The sequence below is a fragment of the Leuciscus leuciscus genome (assembly GCF_965113295.1).
Source record: "Leuciscus leuciscus genome assembly, chromosome: 13".
NCBI lineage: Eukaryota > Metazoa > Chordata > Actinopteri > Cypriniformes > Leuciscidae > Leuciscus > Leuciscus leuciscus.
Genome location: NC_138737.1, coordinates 35,260,547 through 35,273,195, shown reverse-complemented (window position 1 = coordinate 35,273,195; position 12,649 = coordinate 35,260,547). Strand labels below are relative to the sequence as shown.

The window sequence follows — 12,649 nt, the reverse complement described above, 5'->3', positions numbered from 1 at the left end:
GTGATAGTCGCGCTATCATGGATAGTGAGTCCAGTTCTGTGCCCAGGAAAGATATTTTCTGACTGGGTGACAGGGAGCTCTTCGCCCAATTGACACTCAGACCCAAATCCTCGAGGTGATCGAGTAAAATGGTCGTGTGTTCTATGAGCACTGCGCGAGATTGCGCTAGAATCAGCCAATCGTCCAAATAGTTCAGCACTCGCATGCCTCTCATTCTGAGGGGTGCGAGCGCCGCATCCATGCACTTCGTAAATGTACGGGGTGCTAGGGACAAACCGAACGGCAGGACTGTGTACTGATATGCCTGGCCCTCGAAGGCGAATCTCAAATATCGCCTGTGACGTGACGCTATCTGTATTTGAAAACATGCGTCTTTCAGATCTATTGACACAAACCAATCTCCTTGGCGAATCTGCACAAGGATTTGCCTGGTCGTGAGCATCCTGAACTGTCGCTTCACAAGCACTTTGTTCAGTTGCCTTAGATCTAGTATGGGTCTGAGACCCCCGTCTTTTTTCGGTACCAGGAAGTATCTGCTGTATAGCCCTCCCTCGCTCTGATCTTGAGAGAGAGGTTCTATGGCCCCTTTGCTCAATAGTTTCGTCACCTCGGCTCGAAGTAGATGTGCTACTTCTGTTTCTACCGTGGTCTCGACGCGCGCCACATAGCGGCGAGGGCGTCGGCGAAACTGCAGCGAATAGCCTCTTTCTATAATGTTCAGCACCCACTTCGAAACCCCGGGTAGCTTTGCCCATGCGTCTGCATGGATAGCTAGGGGTCGAATACGAAGCGTGCTCCGCTCGCTCAGCGATGGAGAAGCTTCGGTGTGCTGTAACACAAGCGTGTCGCTCGTGACATTTGAGGCATGGGGCGCGCTGATGACAGCGGGCAGATTGCCCGCGCTCGACTCCTCTGCGGTGGTTAACCGCGAGGGGGAGGGCTGGGCGGTTCCCGTGGGAACTGTCATGTCTATGTGTGGATGTGGGCGCGGGACAGCGGGCACATTTATCACACCGAAAGCATCGTTCGCTTGCGTGAAGCGAGTGCACGTTGGTTTCGTTTTTACAGAAACCGTGAGACATGCATAACGTGGTGTTAGTGGGCACATTCACCATGTTTGAAGCGCAATCGGTCTGAGCCGATTCATGTGCGCGAGCCCTGTGTGACGGGCTGTGCTTGTGTGTAGAGATGGGCACTGGGCAGTGGGCATTCTTCTTACACAAAGCACCATCGGCCGTGGCCGGGACACCAGAAAAAATTCACACTTATGGGATTTATCTGGGTAGCCGTAAAAACGGCGTTTGTGTGCAGGCAAGCGGGTGACAGAACCGACTTGTTTACTGCAGGATACACTGGAACAGTCACATTTACTGGAACTGAACGAGCGAGAAGTTGCCATAGAAACAGAGAGCGTCAACATGCTGGCGTTTATTGCAGGCCTGCGTGCATTACAACAGGCTTGTTCACTGCAATATTGACATTTCCAGTCGCCTGAATTCCAGAGGGGAATGGGAAATGTATAGGAAAAAGGAGGTTGGTCCGTCCGCAGCGGGACCAGAAAAACTCCCTTTTTTCCTTACGCCAGTGACGCACGGAACACCATAGAAACGGTGTTTGGGTGCAGGCGAGCGGGTTGTACAACGCGCTCGTTGGCTGCAAAATACACATCTGCAGTCGCCTTTTCAGGGAACTGACAGAGCGAGCATTGACGGCATAATTTTATCTGCCGGTAGACCCGGGGATCGAACGCGGGTCTCTCGCGTGCAAAAACCTGAGAGTCTGCCACTGGGCCACAGGGGGAGACACATTGTAACTCAGTTAGCGCGAGTATTATAAGAGAGCGTCAACGTGCTGGCGTTTGTTTGCAGGCATGCGTGTATTACAACAGGCTTGCTCACTGCAATACAGACATTTCCAGTCGCCCGAACTTCAGAGGGGAATGAGAAATGTACGAGAAAGAGGAGGTCGGTCCATCCGCGGGGGGACCAGAAAACGCTCTTTTCTCCTTTCGCCAGTGACGCACGGAAACCATAGAAACGGTGTTTGGGTGCAGGCGAGCGGGTTGTGCAACGCGCTCGTTGGCTGCAAAATGCACGTCTGCAGTCGCTTTTCAGGGAACTGACAGAGCGAAGCATTGGCGGCATAATTTTAACTGCCGCTAGACCGGGATTCGAACTCCGGTCTCTCGTGAGAAAAACCAATGATTCCGCCACTGAGCCACAGGGGGGGAACGCAAAGGTTTTCGGATGCACGAGCATATAAGAGCGTCACATGCTTTCTTCGGCGTATGCTTGCAGGCGCGCTTGTATTAAAACAGGCTCGCCTGCTGCAATATTGATATTTCCAGTCGCATGATCAGGGAACTGGGAATATGTATGAGAAATTGAAGGTCAGTCCATCCTCGGAGGGACTAAAAAACACATCTTTCTCCTTTCGCCGGTGAGTGACGCATGAATGGGGCGCAGAAGGCAGGGTAGCTTTCTTATAACGTAAAGAAAAACTAACCCCGACCGTCCGCTTCCAGCCTCCCTTGTGAGCGGCGCAGTTTGCGCGGCTTGAACAGAGGGAGAGAGAAAGCTAGCCCCGTGACCGCCCGCTCCTGACATCCTCTGTGAGCGGCGCGGTGTGCGCGGCTCGAACAGAGGGAGAACAGGTATCGTCCCCCAAGCAGGCAAGGCAAGCGGGCGAACCGGCAAGCTTTGCGGGTTGGGGGGGGGGGGGCGGAGGAGCAGTCTCGGAGAAGGATGCCAGGTGAGTCCTCAGAGTCACCATAGGCAGTACCTAACTCGCAGTGAGGGCAGTCGCCGTCAGCGAGTGCGAGAGCTGCGTGATCAGGAAAAGGGGCGTCTTGAAAAAGACGCCCAGCTCTTTTAGTGCAATGGGAGTGTGTGTCGCGGCGGCGAGCACACACACATACATAAACACAGTAGCAGAGAAAGGATATAATGCCGGAAAGCGCAGCAGGAAGGCAAGGAAGGCGGCGCGGCCAGCGACTTCAGTGACTCGTCCCGCTGAAGGTGCTCTCTCTCGACGGCGCGGCTTCTAATCCAGCTCCAGCGATGCGTGTGCTTCGCTTGAAGGATGAAAAATCAGATAATAGCTGCCTGCGAGCGATATTTATAGGCCTAGACCACGCCCATTTCGGCGGGACGTGACGCAGCGGGCGCGAAGTGCCCTGATTGGGTCTGACGTCACGCCAGGCCTCGCTCGATAGGCTGCTGCAGTTGCCGCAGAGCAGCCAATAGGCGCGCGAGCTGTCTCGCCTATGTCTGCATTGCTGCTGCAACGCGTTTTGCATTATTACAAAATTAAGGATAATTTTTGGCTTCAATATCTCGCGGAAAAGGATTTTCCCCTAGCGTAAGATATCTTACGCAGTACGAGAGACCTCTCGTAAGAGAACACTATTTTAACAAGAACAGTTTGATTGTTTTTGTGTTTTTTTTTTTAATTCAAAATCAATACAATAGATGTAATGACAACATTTGTCATCAATTCACAATAATAGCAGATAAAGCAATTTATCTCATTTTGTCAATGTCTTTCACATTAGGCGCTACAGGCACTTAGCGTACAGGACCTTTGTGAGCTGGTGCTGGGGCTATCTGGGCAGGAAGATCAGGGTTGTTATCCCGTCTTGTGTTGTCCTGCGCATACGCCAAGAGTTTCCAGACGCTGGAGGCAGCTAATAGGATTTAGACCTCCCCTTGATTGAACCGTGATACATGCCTTGCGATGGCCTCTTCCATGGAGGGTCTGTCATACTGGGCAGAGAGTGTTTCAGGGACATTTAGTTTGTGGATCTCCTCCATGTAGGGAAGAGGGTCTGGGATTACCTTTTCAAAAAGGAATGTCATCAAATTGATGACATAGCCTTGAAAAAAATAATTGCACAATAGATATTATGCATGTTATTTACTGATTTGAAATTATTTACTTTATTGTGAACAACAATAAATTTGTTCAACTTACAGTATGTTTCCTGTGATTTTAATGGCCTCATGGAGTATATTCCTTTTTTGGCTTTGGGAAACAAAAGCCTATACATTGGCGTTCCAGTCGATGTTTTAGCCTGAGGACGATTTGAGTTCTCGTTGAAATGCATACCTGCCAAATAAAGTCTGAAATAAAAACAACTAAATACATCAACAAAGTTATTAAAGACATCATTATAGCGGTTTTAATCATATGAATTTAAAACACACCTGCACAACATTCCAAGGTAAGGATAAACCACATTTTTGGGTGCAAAACGTAAAATGACACTGTGAAAAGATTCCAAAGACGAAGTTTGAAAGTGAGGACTGAGTTTCTCGATATCTTTCATCATTCTCTTGTTTGTAAGAATCTTTTCGACAGTACATAGTGCTTTGGTTCCTGTAACCAAATAACAAACAATTACAATTGTATAAAAAAAAAAAATTGGTTACCGGTACACTTTAATTTTAGGTGTCCGTGTTACAGTGTAATACTACTGAGTAATATCAATTAACTACATGTTCCTACTATAGGGTAATGGTAGGATTAGGGTGTTTTAGGGTTAGTTGCATGTAATCATGCATCATTTACTGTGATTAACAGGTGTAACAAGGACACTTACCAACATATTTATGAAAGTAAAAATGGTCTGTACATTTACAAACGTTAAGCAATATATTTTGTCAATTTGAAACAAATAAATGTAATGTGGTCACCTGGTTGGAACCATTTGCTGCGATCAGTCGATTCACGGATTTCATGGTCGCACTGGGGGTATGATGGGTTGTCATGTATGTGTATGTCTTGAATATGGTTTACCATGGACTTCCATTTTGCTACCCGCTCCACAGGTGTTTTTGAAGTAGCTCCAGTCCAGTAGATGTGATTTTTTATGCTATGCTGCCACTTTTTCACTACTTCACAGTCCTTATCTTTGCTGATTTTTTCCAACTTCTTAGACAAGCCTGAATAAATTAGTATTTACAATATCACGTGTACTCTGGAAATAATCACATCATCATTGAACATACGGGAATTACAAGTAAAAAATCCACATTTACAATAAAGGGGAAAAGGTACCTTTCTCCAGATGCCAGACATCGTAGAACTGTGGTATGTTTATTTCCCTCAAAAATGTTTGGATCTGTGGGTGGCGATCTGTAACAATGCATTCAAGCTTCACACCATGTGCCTCTAGATGTTCAAGGCTTCGTTTTAATCCCTCCTTTTCCATATGGTAACTTCCTGCTACCTCATTGCTCTATGGGGGGGGTACATACAAGCAGCAAATGTTATATGTAGTTAGTGCAGTTGAATTTAGTTTATTGATGTATTGGCGGGGACACTATACTGTCAAAGGAAACCGAGGTCCTGACTCTCTGTGGTCATTAAAAATCCCATGGCACTTCTCGTAAAGAGCAGGGGTGTAACCCCGGTGTCCTGGCCACATTCCACCCATTGGCCCTTAATCATGGCCTCCTAATAATCCCCTTACATTGAATTGGCTCTATCACTCTCTCTCCTCTCTCCACCTATAGCTGGTGTGTGGTGAGCGCACTGGCACCGTTGTACTGTGGCTGCCGTCGCATCATCCAAGTGGATGCTGCACACTGGTGGTGGTTGAGGAGAGATCCCCTGATATGATTGTAAAGCGCTTTGGGTGTACAGTAGTACATATGAAAGCGCTATATAAATGCCTCATTCTATTCTATTCTATTCTATTCTATTGGTACTCACCTGCACTAGCTGTATGTCCAATATGATGTTGCTCGCAAGGTCCATTAAGGTATATGCACCATACTTTGCTGAGTGGCCTAAAATATATTTGTATGTGTGACTACATATATATATATGGTCATAAAAAATGATACGATTAAAAAAAAAAAGACTGACAACAGTACACAAATTTAATTAATCTACACAGCTAACACAATTATTATTTTACCTGGTGAGTCCGCTCTCATATCACCACCCGCTATCACTTTGTCCCCCTGGCTTAGCTGGCGCAAGACTTCTTCTTGTTCTTTCTTCCACGTATAGATTATTGCAGGTTCCAGATACATGCTGGCATGCTTTCGAAAAGTTCTGTGTGTAATCATCTTGACATGCATTGCGTTGAATACCTAAGTCATATACAAAACATTTTTGTATTTAATCCATTAATTATATTAGTGAATTTCAGTATTTCCTTTCCAAGTACCTTTTGTAATTTGAAGAAGGATGCGCCAGTGAAGTATATGGCAGCAGATAACTGGAGGTTGCCCAAAGGTGTGCTGCCAACAACAGGTTGGCTTTGCCATTTTCTAAAGTATTGACAATGTGGGCACAATTGATCAATTGCAACAAAAGAACCTTTTCTTCGAGGCCGAACGTCACAGCATCTCGTGCACACTGGGCAGGTTTCAAAAAGTTGCAGGAGGCACTTTTCAAATACAATGTATTTTGTATCCTGCTCTATCGATGTACATCTTCAAACGAAAGAAAAAAAACTAATTACATTCCAACAAAGTTATGTGATTTCTTAAACAGGCTATAACGAGAGAATAAAGAAGATAAAATCCACTTACAGAAGTTGTGATGACTCTGTGACAGTCGTGACAGACTCAGCTGGATCATATGTTGTGTCCTGACTATCAAAGACTTCAAAAGAAACACTTTTCTCCTCCTCCAGTTCTAGACAAGCTTTTTTTGCTGGCCTAAAATCCTTCAAAGGTGTTGAAGTTGTGAATGGAGCACCTACACTTTTACATGACACCTCGGTCTGTGTTCCTATAAAAATAAATACAAGAATTTTAAAAATATATATTATTTATACATATGTTATGTACTAAAAACATTAACTTCAACATTTAAAAACAAGCCTATATGTGATATGTCAGAAAAAATACAACCAATCAACCATTAACACGCCTTTAAAAAATACAATGTACAATGTCACATTATACATTAAAATGTCTGACCATTGCCACCAATAAATACTTTTTTTTGTATAAAAACCAACCTTTATAGGCACATTTGTGTTTAAAAAATTTAAAATAAGTTGAGTTGACAGAGATGCTACTCACATGAGTGACAAGTGTCCAGATATAAACACAAACCTTTGCTTCTGAATTTAGGTCCCAAGGTTCCAAAAGCCAGCTGTGTTCCCTGTGATGTTAAATTAAATTCTGTTTGACAAGCTACATCCTTCATAGTTGGTCTCCATGGAAACCCAGGGAGAAAAAAGCGAGCTACATAGGCTACTTAGGTGAAACTGAGTTGGAGGTTTTAATGCTTGCTTATGAAGACTATAAGCCCATTATAAAAAAATAAAAAGCAATACTGCTGCATCAGCAAATGAAAGAGAGTTGGCTTGGCAAAAAATAACGGACAGAGTAAATGCACGAGTTTATAAAATTATAAATGGGCTATTTTCCTCTTTCATTGTGACGCAAAAAAATATTTGGGGCATGTAGTAAAAATAGACAAGAATTTACTTGTTGGCCTCCATACATTTCTTAATATTACAGTAGTAATGCACATAATTGTCTAGTAATATGTTGGCCTCTTGTTTTATCAGGTGTAATCCTTCTGGAGCCAGAAGAAGTGTGAGCTAAGTCAAATTGAAACACAAAAACATTCTCCAACAATGTAATTTAGTATTTAATGTAGCCTAATTTAGTTTTCTATGTAGCCAATAGAAAGAAGGCTGAGGCCCGTAAAACAGGTGGGGGTCCACCTCCACCTTCCCTCACCCCAGCTGAGGAGCTGGCGCTGTCCCTTAATAAAGGGCGACCTGTGGTCGATGGGATTCCAGGGGCAGTTTGTCAGACTCAGCTACCAAGACAAGTGGCTTAGTAAAATGTAGGTGTATCATATTAATACTTATGATTTATTTATGTTTTCACTGTTTTTGTCAGTGTTTTAATAAAGCACCATTTTAAAAAGGCATTTTGAATGCATTTTACAGTCATTGATTCACTTGTGCAGTATGCATGCTGCTTTGACTGCATATGCTGTGTACTGTAATCTTATTACTAGTACTCTTAGATGTTCCTAATGTCCTTTTTTATTAGTTGTATTTGTTTAAGAATATACATTGAGTATTGAATATGCATGATTATCTTATTGGTTTAATTATCTTGCAGTTGCTGATGGCCACATTGTATTATTGGATCCTCCTGCAACACCACACTCTATCACAGTTGTAAGTGATTATTGTCTTTAGGTTTCTGTTTGCTAGACCAAGCATCCTTCCTTATTTTCACTGTAGGATGACAATGAGGAGACCACTTCTGCTGTGACAGAAACAGAAAATGTGGGGAGGCCCATTAGAGGTATGATGCATAGAATGAATTCCCCCTTTTTTGCATAAGAGAACAAATAAATTGTCATTGTCATTTTACAGAATATGGCAGGAGATTTTAATACAGATGAGGGTCCATCTACCTCCACACAGAATCTTAGCATTGTAAGAAATGTTCTGCAGTTCTCCTTCCTCATTTAAATATTTGGTCTGTGTTTGTATTACAGACTTTATCAGTCATGTTTAATTATTCTGTCTTTCTAGTTGCCTGCCAAAGAGCTGTATAAGGTCCACCTTCAAAAGCAAATCAGAAAAAGTGACATGGAGATGGACCTTATACAGCTTCAAATGGAGGAGAAAAGGCTTAACCTAAAAAAAGGCCAGACTTGAATTGCTGGAGCACCAGCTTAAGGTGGGAAACAGTGTGTGAACATTAATCTGTCATTTGTTGAATGAAATCTAAAGCAATAAATACAAATGTCTTTTGTTACAGGAAATAAAGAAACCATGAACAACACTTGACTGTTAACTGGTTTTAATTAAAGTGATTTTGGCAAATCATGTCTCGTACCACCCTGCCATCTCTTTGGTCTACTGGGTTCACTGGGGGTTCCTCTTGGCCATCTTCATCAAGAGAAGGGGGGGGGCCCTCTCACCTCTCAGTGTGGCAATGTTGTGAAGAACAACACAAGCAGCTGTGATGTCACATGACCTTTCTGGGTTGACCCTGAGCCCAAGCAGGCACTGAAACCTTGCCTTCAGGATGCCTATGGTCCATGTTCTGCTGTGGGCCAGGTTGAATTGTGCCTGTGGTCCAGGCTCAGGTTCAGGGTAGGGTGTCATCATATAGGGCAGACAGGGGTACCCTCTGTCCCCCAGCAAGTAACCATTGAAGTGTCATATAAAGGTAGTTAAAGTGTATAATTGCATTAAAAAAAAACATAAAAAAAAATAAATTAAAAAAACATCGTGTAAGGCAAAATTTGTGGCACAATGATGCCTCCCTAAACATTCTGGCATCATGTACAGACCCTGGCCATTTGGCTTCAACATTAGTGATGAGGTGGGTTGCATCACATATTACCTAGTTAGTGGGGACCAGTAATGAGGGTGATTTAATGGTTTAAACACCCAAACATTTAGCACCCAAAAAATCTATTGTCACCTGCACATTGATGCTATGGATTGACTTCCTATTAACATAGTCTCCTTCATTGACTGAAGGAGCTTTAATGGGAATGTGGGTTCCATCAATGCACCCAATTACATTTGGGAACCCTGAAATTGAAAGTTATATAATTAGAAACTTTTAAAATTATTGTGACTGTCACTGTATACAGTATGAATAGATTAAGTATAGTGCTATGTAACTAAAATGGTCTTTCATAGAATATCATAGAATGGACAAACCCGCCACTCTGTGGAATTCCTCTTTAATGACCCTCAGTGGTTTATGGCCAGGGAACTGCACAAAAGTGTGTAGGAACCGTTTGAGTGCAATGCATACTGTACGAACAGCCCTACTTTTGCCTTTCCCACATTAACAGTTGCCTTTCCCACATGCTCTGCATCGACTATTGTATACAAAAAACTCACCGTCGCAAAAAAAGTTAAATAAATGGAGTTAAATATTTAACTCCATTATCTTCGTTTAATAAATTAACGATTCTTTTGAAAAACGGTAACGCTCCCGCAAATATTCATTTGGATACGAAAACACATTGATACGTGGTTGTATCACCCTCTCACGGCGGAAAAGATTTCGTATCATCTGTGCTTCCACATCCACTGGATCGTCTTCAAAAGGGCACGCCATGCTCAGTAACCTTCTGAAACAAACTAACCCTGGAACATAACCTGCTACCGAGCAGGTTATCTTCAGAGAGTAAGTTCCTATGGTTACATACATACCCAGAAAGTTACCTCCGTTTTTGGAACCGAAAGTTGAGGTTATCCACTAACTTACCCTTAAACTTACCCGGGTATGTCACATAACCTGCTTTCTGGAATACCCCCCAGGTTTGTCATCACGAGGTAGGCGTAGGCCTATGTTATTTAGCTATGCGTGTTGCGTGTAATGCACGAATCGGTGGGCGGGGCTAAACCGGCCGTGTTGAAGTAGGCGTTGATCTTCTTCTTCTTGTTTAATGGCGATTAACTCCAGAGGAGCATTATCGTCACCTACTATGCGTTGATCTTCTTCTGCGGGGGTGGTGTTTTATCCTCTTTGTCGTCATAGTTCCCCACTTTGAAAAACGAGTCGTTTGCTGAGCCTGGTGTCAATAAAAGCTTTTATTGGACTAACAAGGACGTTTCAGGTTCTGAAACTTACAGGATATTCGTATAATATAATGATGACCTCTTATATGTCAAAAGCTCAAGGAAAATTTGATTTCTCACTTCATCATCCCTTTAATCTCACTTTATTAACCAATGTCTTTGCTGCTGACCTTAGATGATTCAATTTAACCATGCTAATAAGCAAAAATGACAAATTAGATAAACAGAACATTTGTGTTTCATTTTGTTTTTTTTATAAGAGTGTTGAACTTTCTTCTCCTGCATCCTATTCTTCTGCGATCCGTTTGGCCTAATTTTTACAGTCTTAATATTAAATATATTACTATCTTAATAATTATGTAACCTTTCGCTGTCCCTCCCTATTTTTATTTAATAGTCGTTTTAGTGGCTTAATCCTGCGAAGAGTCATTTATATGTTGCTTCATGGATGTCTAGAGCAAGATAATCAGTAAGTTTAATTTATTCATTCACCAAAGCAGATTTTAAGTCACACACTAACAAAAAGTACCACCGTATTTTATGAGTACCATTTACTGTAAATACCAATGTGGTAATTATTCTCTACTGTGAAATTACTATCTAGCACCATCACGGTGTCATGGAAATGAGGTGGTAACACTAGTAGCTAATAGCAGATTAATAAATATAACTTGAAATAAATAAATAAATAAATAAATAAATAAATATAACTATAAAAGCAAATGTTTTGTTTCAAGTTAGTCAATGGTCTCTTAGGGAAAACAATTTTTTTTATATATACTTTTCCACAAAAATGTTTTTTTAAACAATTATTGTGAATTGGTATAGCCTATAATTGATTTCATAAATATGTATGAAATTAATTTACATAAATAGGACTAGAGTCTCTAGACCCAAATAAATGAGTGTTATCTAAGTGTCAGTCAGACCCAGACCCTATACAGGCACAAAAATGAAAACAAATGCCAGACCACGATTTTAAATAAAGAAAAGTAGCCTACTCATCCAACATTTTAGCTAAACCAATGGATAGCTCATCATTAATAGCTAAATTTTTGTGAAATCCAAATATACCGGTACTAAAAGAAGCATATAGTAATAATATGTACCATATGAAAAATATATCAAAAACAAAGCACCAGAATACTTTTTTTTTACTAGGAAAATTATTTAACAAGGGTCACCAACATCTTCAAAGGCGGTGTTTATAGTGGTAACACTGTGGCAGTGTGAAGTCCAGGACTTCCTGAGAGGCGCGCGTAGGTCGGTTCCAATATATAGTTCCAATACGCAAACCAGGGAAAGAATGCACAAATCGAGTTATTATAGACCAATTGCTTTGACAATAAATAATAAATACTTATCCAAATATCATAAAATACCATGGATCCAGCTGTGTGTCTAGAACACGAAATAAGAAAAGCACGAATAAATAGAGAGAGTGTACTGGCAGTTTTCTTTGATATAGAGAAAGCATATGACATGATGTGGAGAGAAGGGCTGTTAATCAAATTAGGTAAGTATTAAAGGTCAAATGTATAGATGGATCAAGGGTTTTTTATTAGGGAGAGCAATACAACTTAGAATAGGAAACCATTATTCAGAAAAGTTTATGATCGAAAACTCCACAAGGAAGTATAGTGAGTCCTTTGTTATTTTCTATAATGATAAATTATATATTTGAGGATTTGGAGAATGGGATGGGTTTTCACTTTTTGCTGATGATGGGGAAATCTCGAAAAGGGGAAGGAACATTGATTTTATTGTAAAAAATTACAGGAGGCTATTACAATAGTTGAAGAATGGTCATATAGATGGGGTTTTCAATTCTCAGTTGACAAGACAAAGATAATGTTTTTTACAATGAAAATAATTGGAGGTGAGGTAAAATTATATAATCAAGAACTGGAAAGAGAGAAACATTTTAAGTTTTTTAGGGTTGTGGTTTGACGAAAGAATTACATGGGCGATGCATGTCCAGAAAATATTGGACAAATGTAAGAAAGTGATAAATATAATCAGCAGCAGCAGATACGTCTCTTAGAAAGTTAGACAGTATACAGCATCAGGTACTGAGACTATGTACAGAAGCTATAAAAACTACAC

The 12,649-nt window shown here is 41.6% G+C and overlaps 1 protein-coding gene and 1 long non-coding RNA gene across 4 annotated transcripts; one reads left to right on the top strand and one right to left on the bottom strand.

The window, feature by feature from the left end:
• Positions 1–3,403: 3,403 nt before the first annotated feature.
• Positions 3,404–7,180, bottom strand: LOC309512971 (uncharacterized protein). 3 transcript variants are annotated; one of them, XM_082188740.1, is made up of 10 exons: positions 7,077–7,174; positions 6,546–6,747; positions 6,179–6,446; positions 5,924–6,101; positions 5,716–5,792; positions 5,059–5,239; positions 4,695–4,943; positions 4,206–4,377; positions 3,973–4,121; positions 3,404–3,874 (listed from the first exon to the last, which is right to left on the bottom strand). In XM_082188740.1, exons 1-10 carry the CDS (start codon positions 7,168–7,170, stop codon positions 3,696–3,698), a joined length of 1,749 nt encoding a protein of 582 aa, XP_082044866.1. In that variant the 5' UTR covers positions 7,171–7,174; the 3' UTR covers positions 3,404–3,695. The 3 variants fall into 3 exon arrangements, with proteins under 3 accessions (XP_082044866.1, XP_082044868.1, XP_082044867.1); XM_082188742.1 differs by lacking the exon at positions 5,716–5,792 and having other exon boundaries at positions 7,077–7,180; XM_082188741.1 differs by lacking the exons at positions 3,404–3,874; positions 3,973–4,121; positions 4,206–4,377 and having other exon boundaries at positions 4,886–4,978.
• A 253-nt stretch (positions 7,181–7,433) lies between these two features.
• Positions 7,434–9,455, top strand: LOC309512185. Its single transcript, XR_014210918.1, has 5 exons — positions 7,434–7,821; positions 8,106–8,294; positions 8,366–8,428; positions 8,528–8,675; positions 8,757–9,455. It is a non-coding gene; the product is annotated as an uncharacterized lncRNA (long non-coding RNA).
• Positions 9,456–12,649: the final 3,194 nt, after the last annotated feature.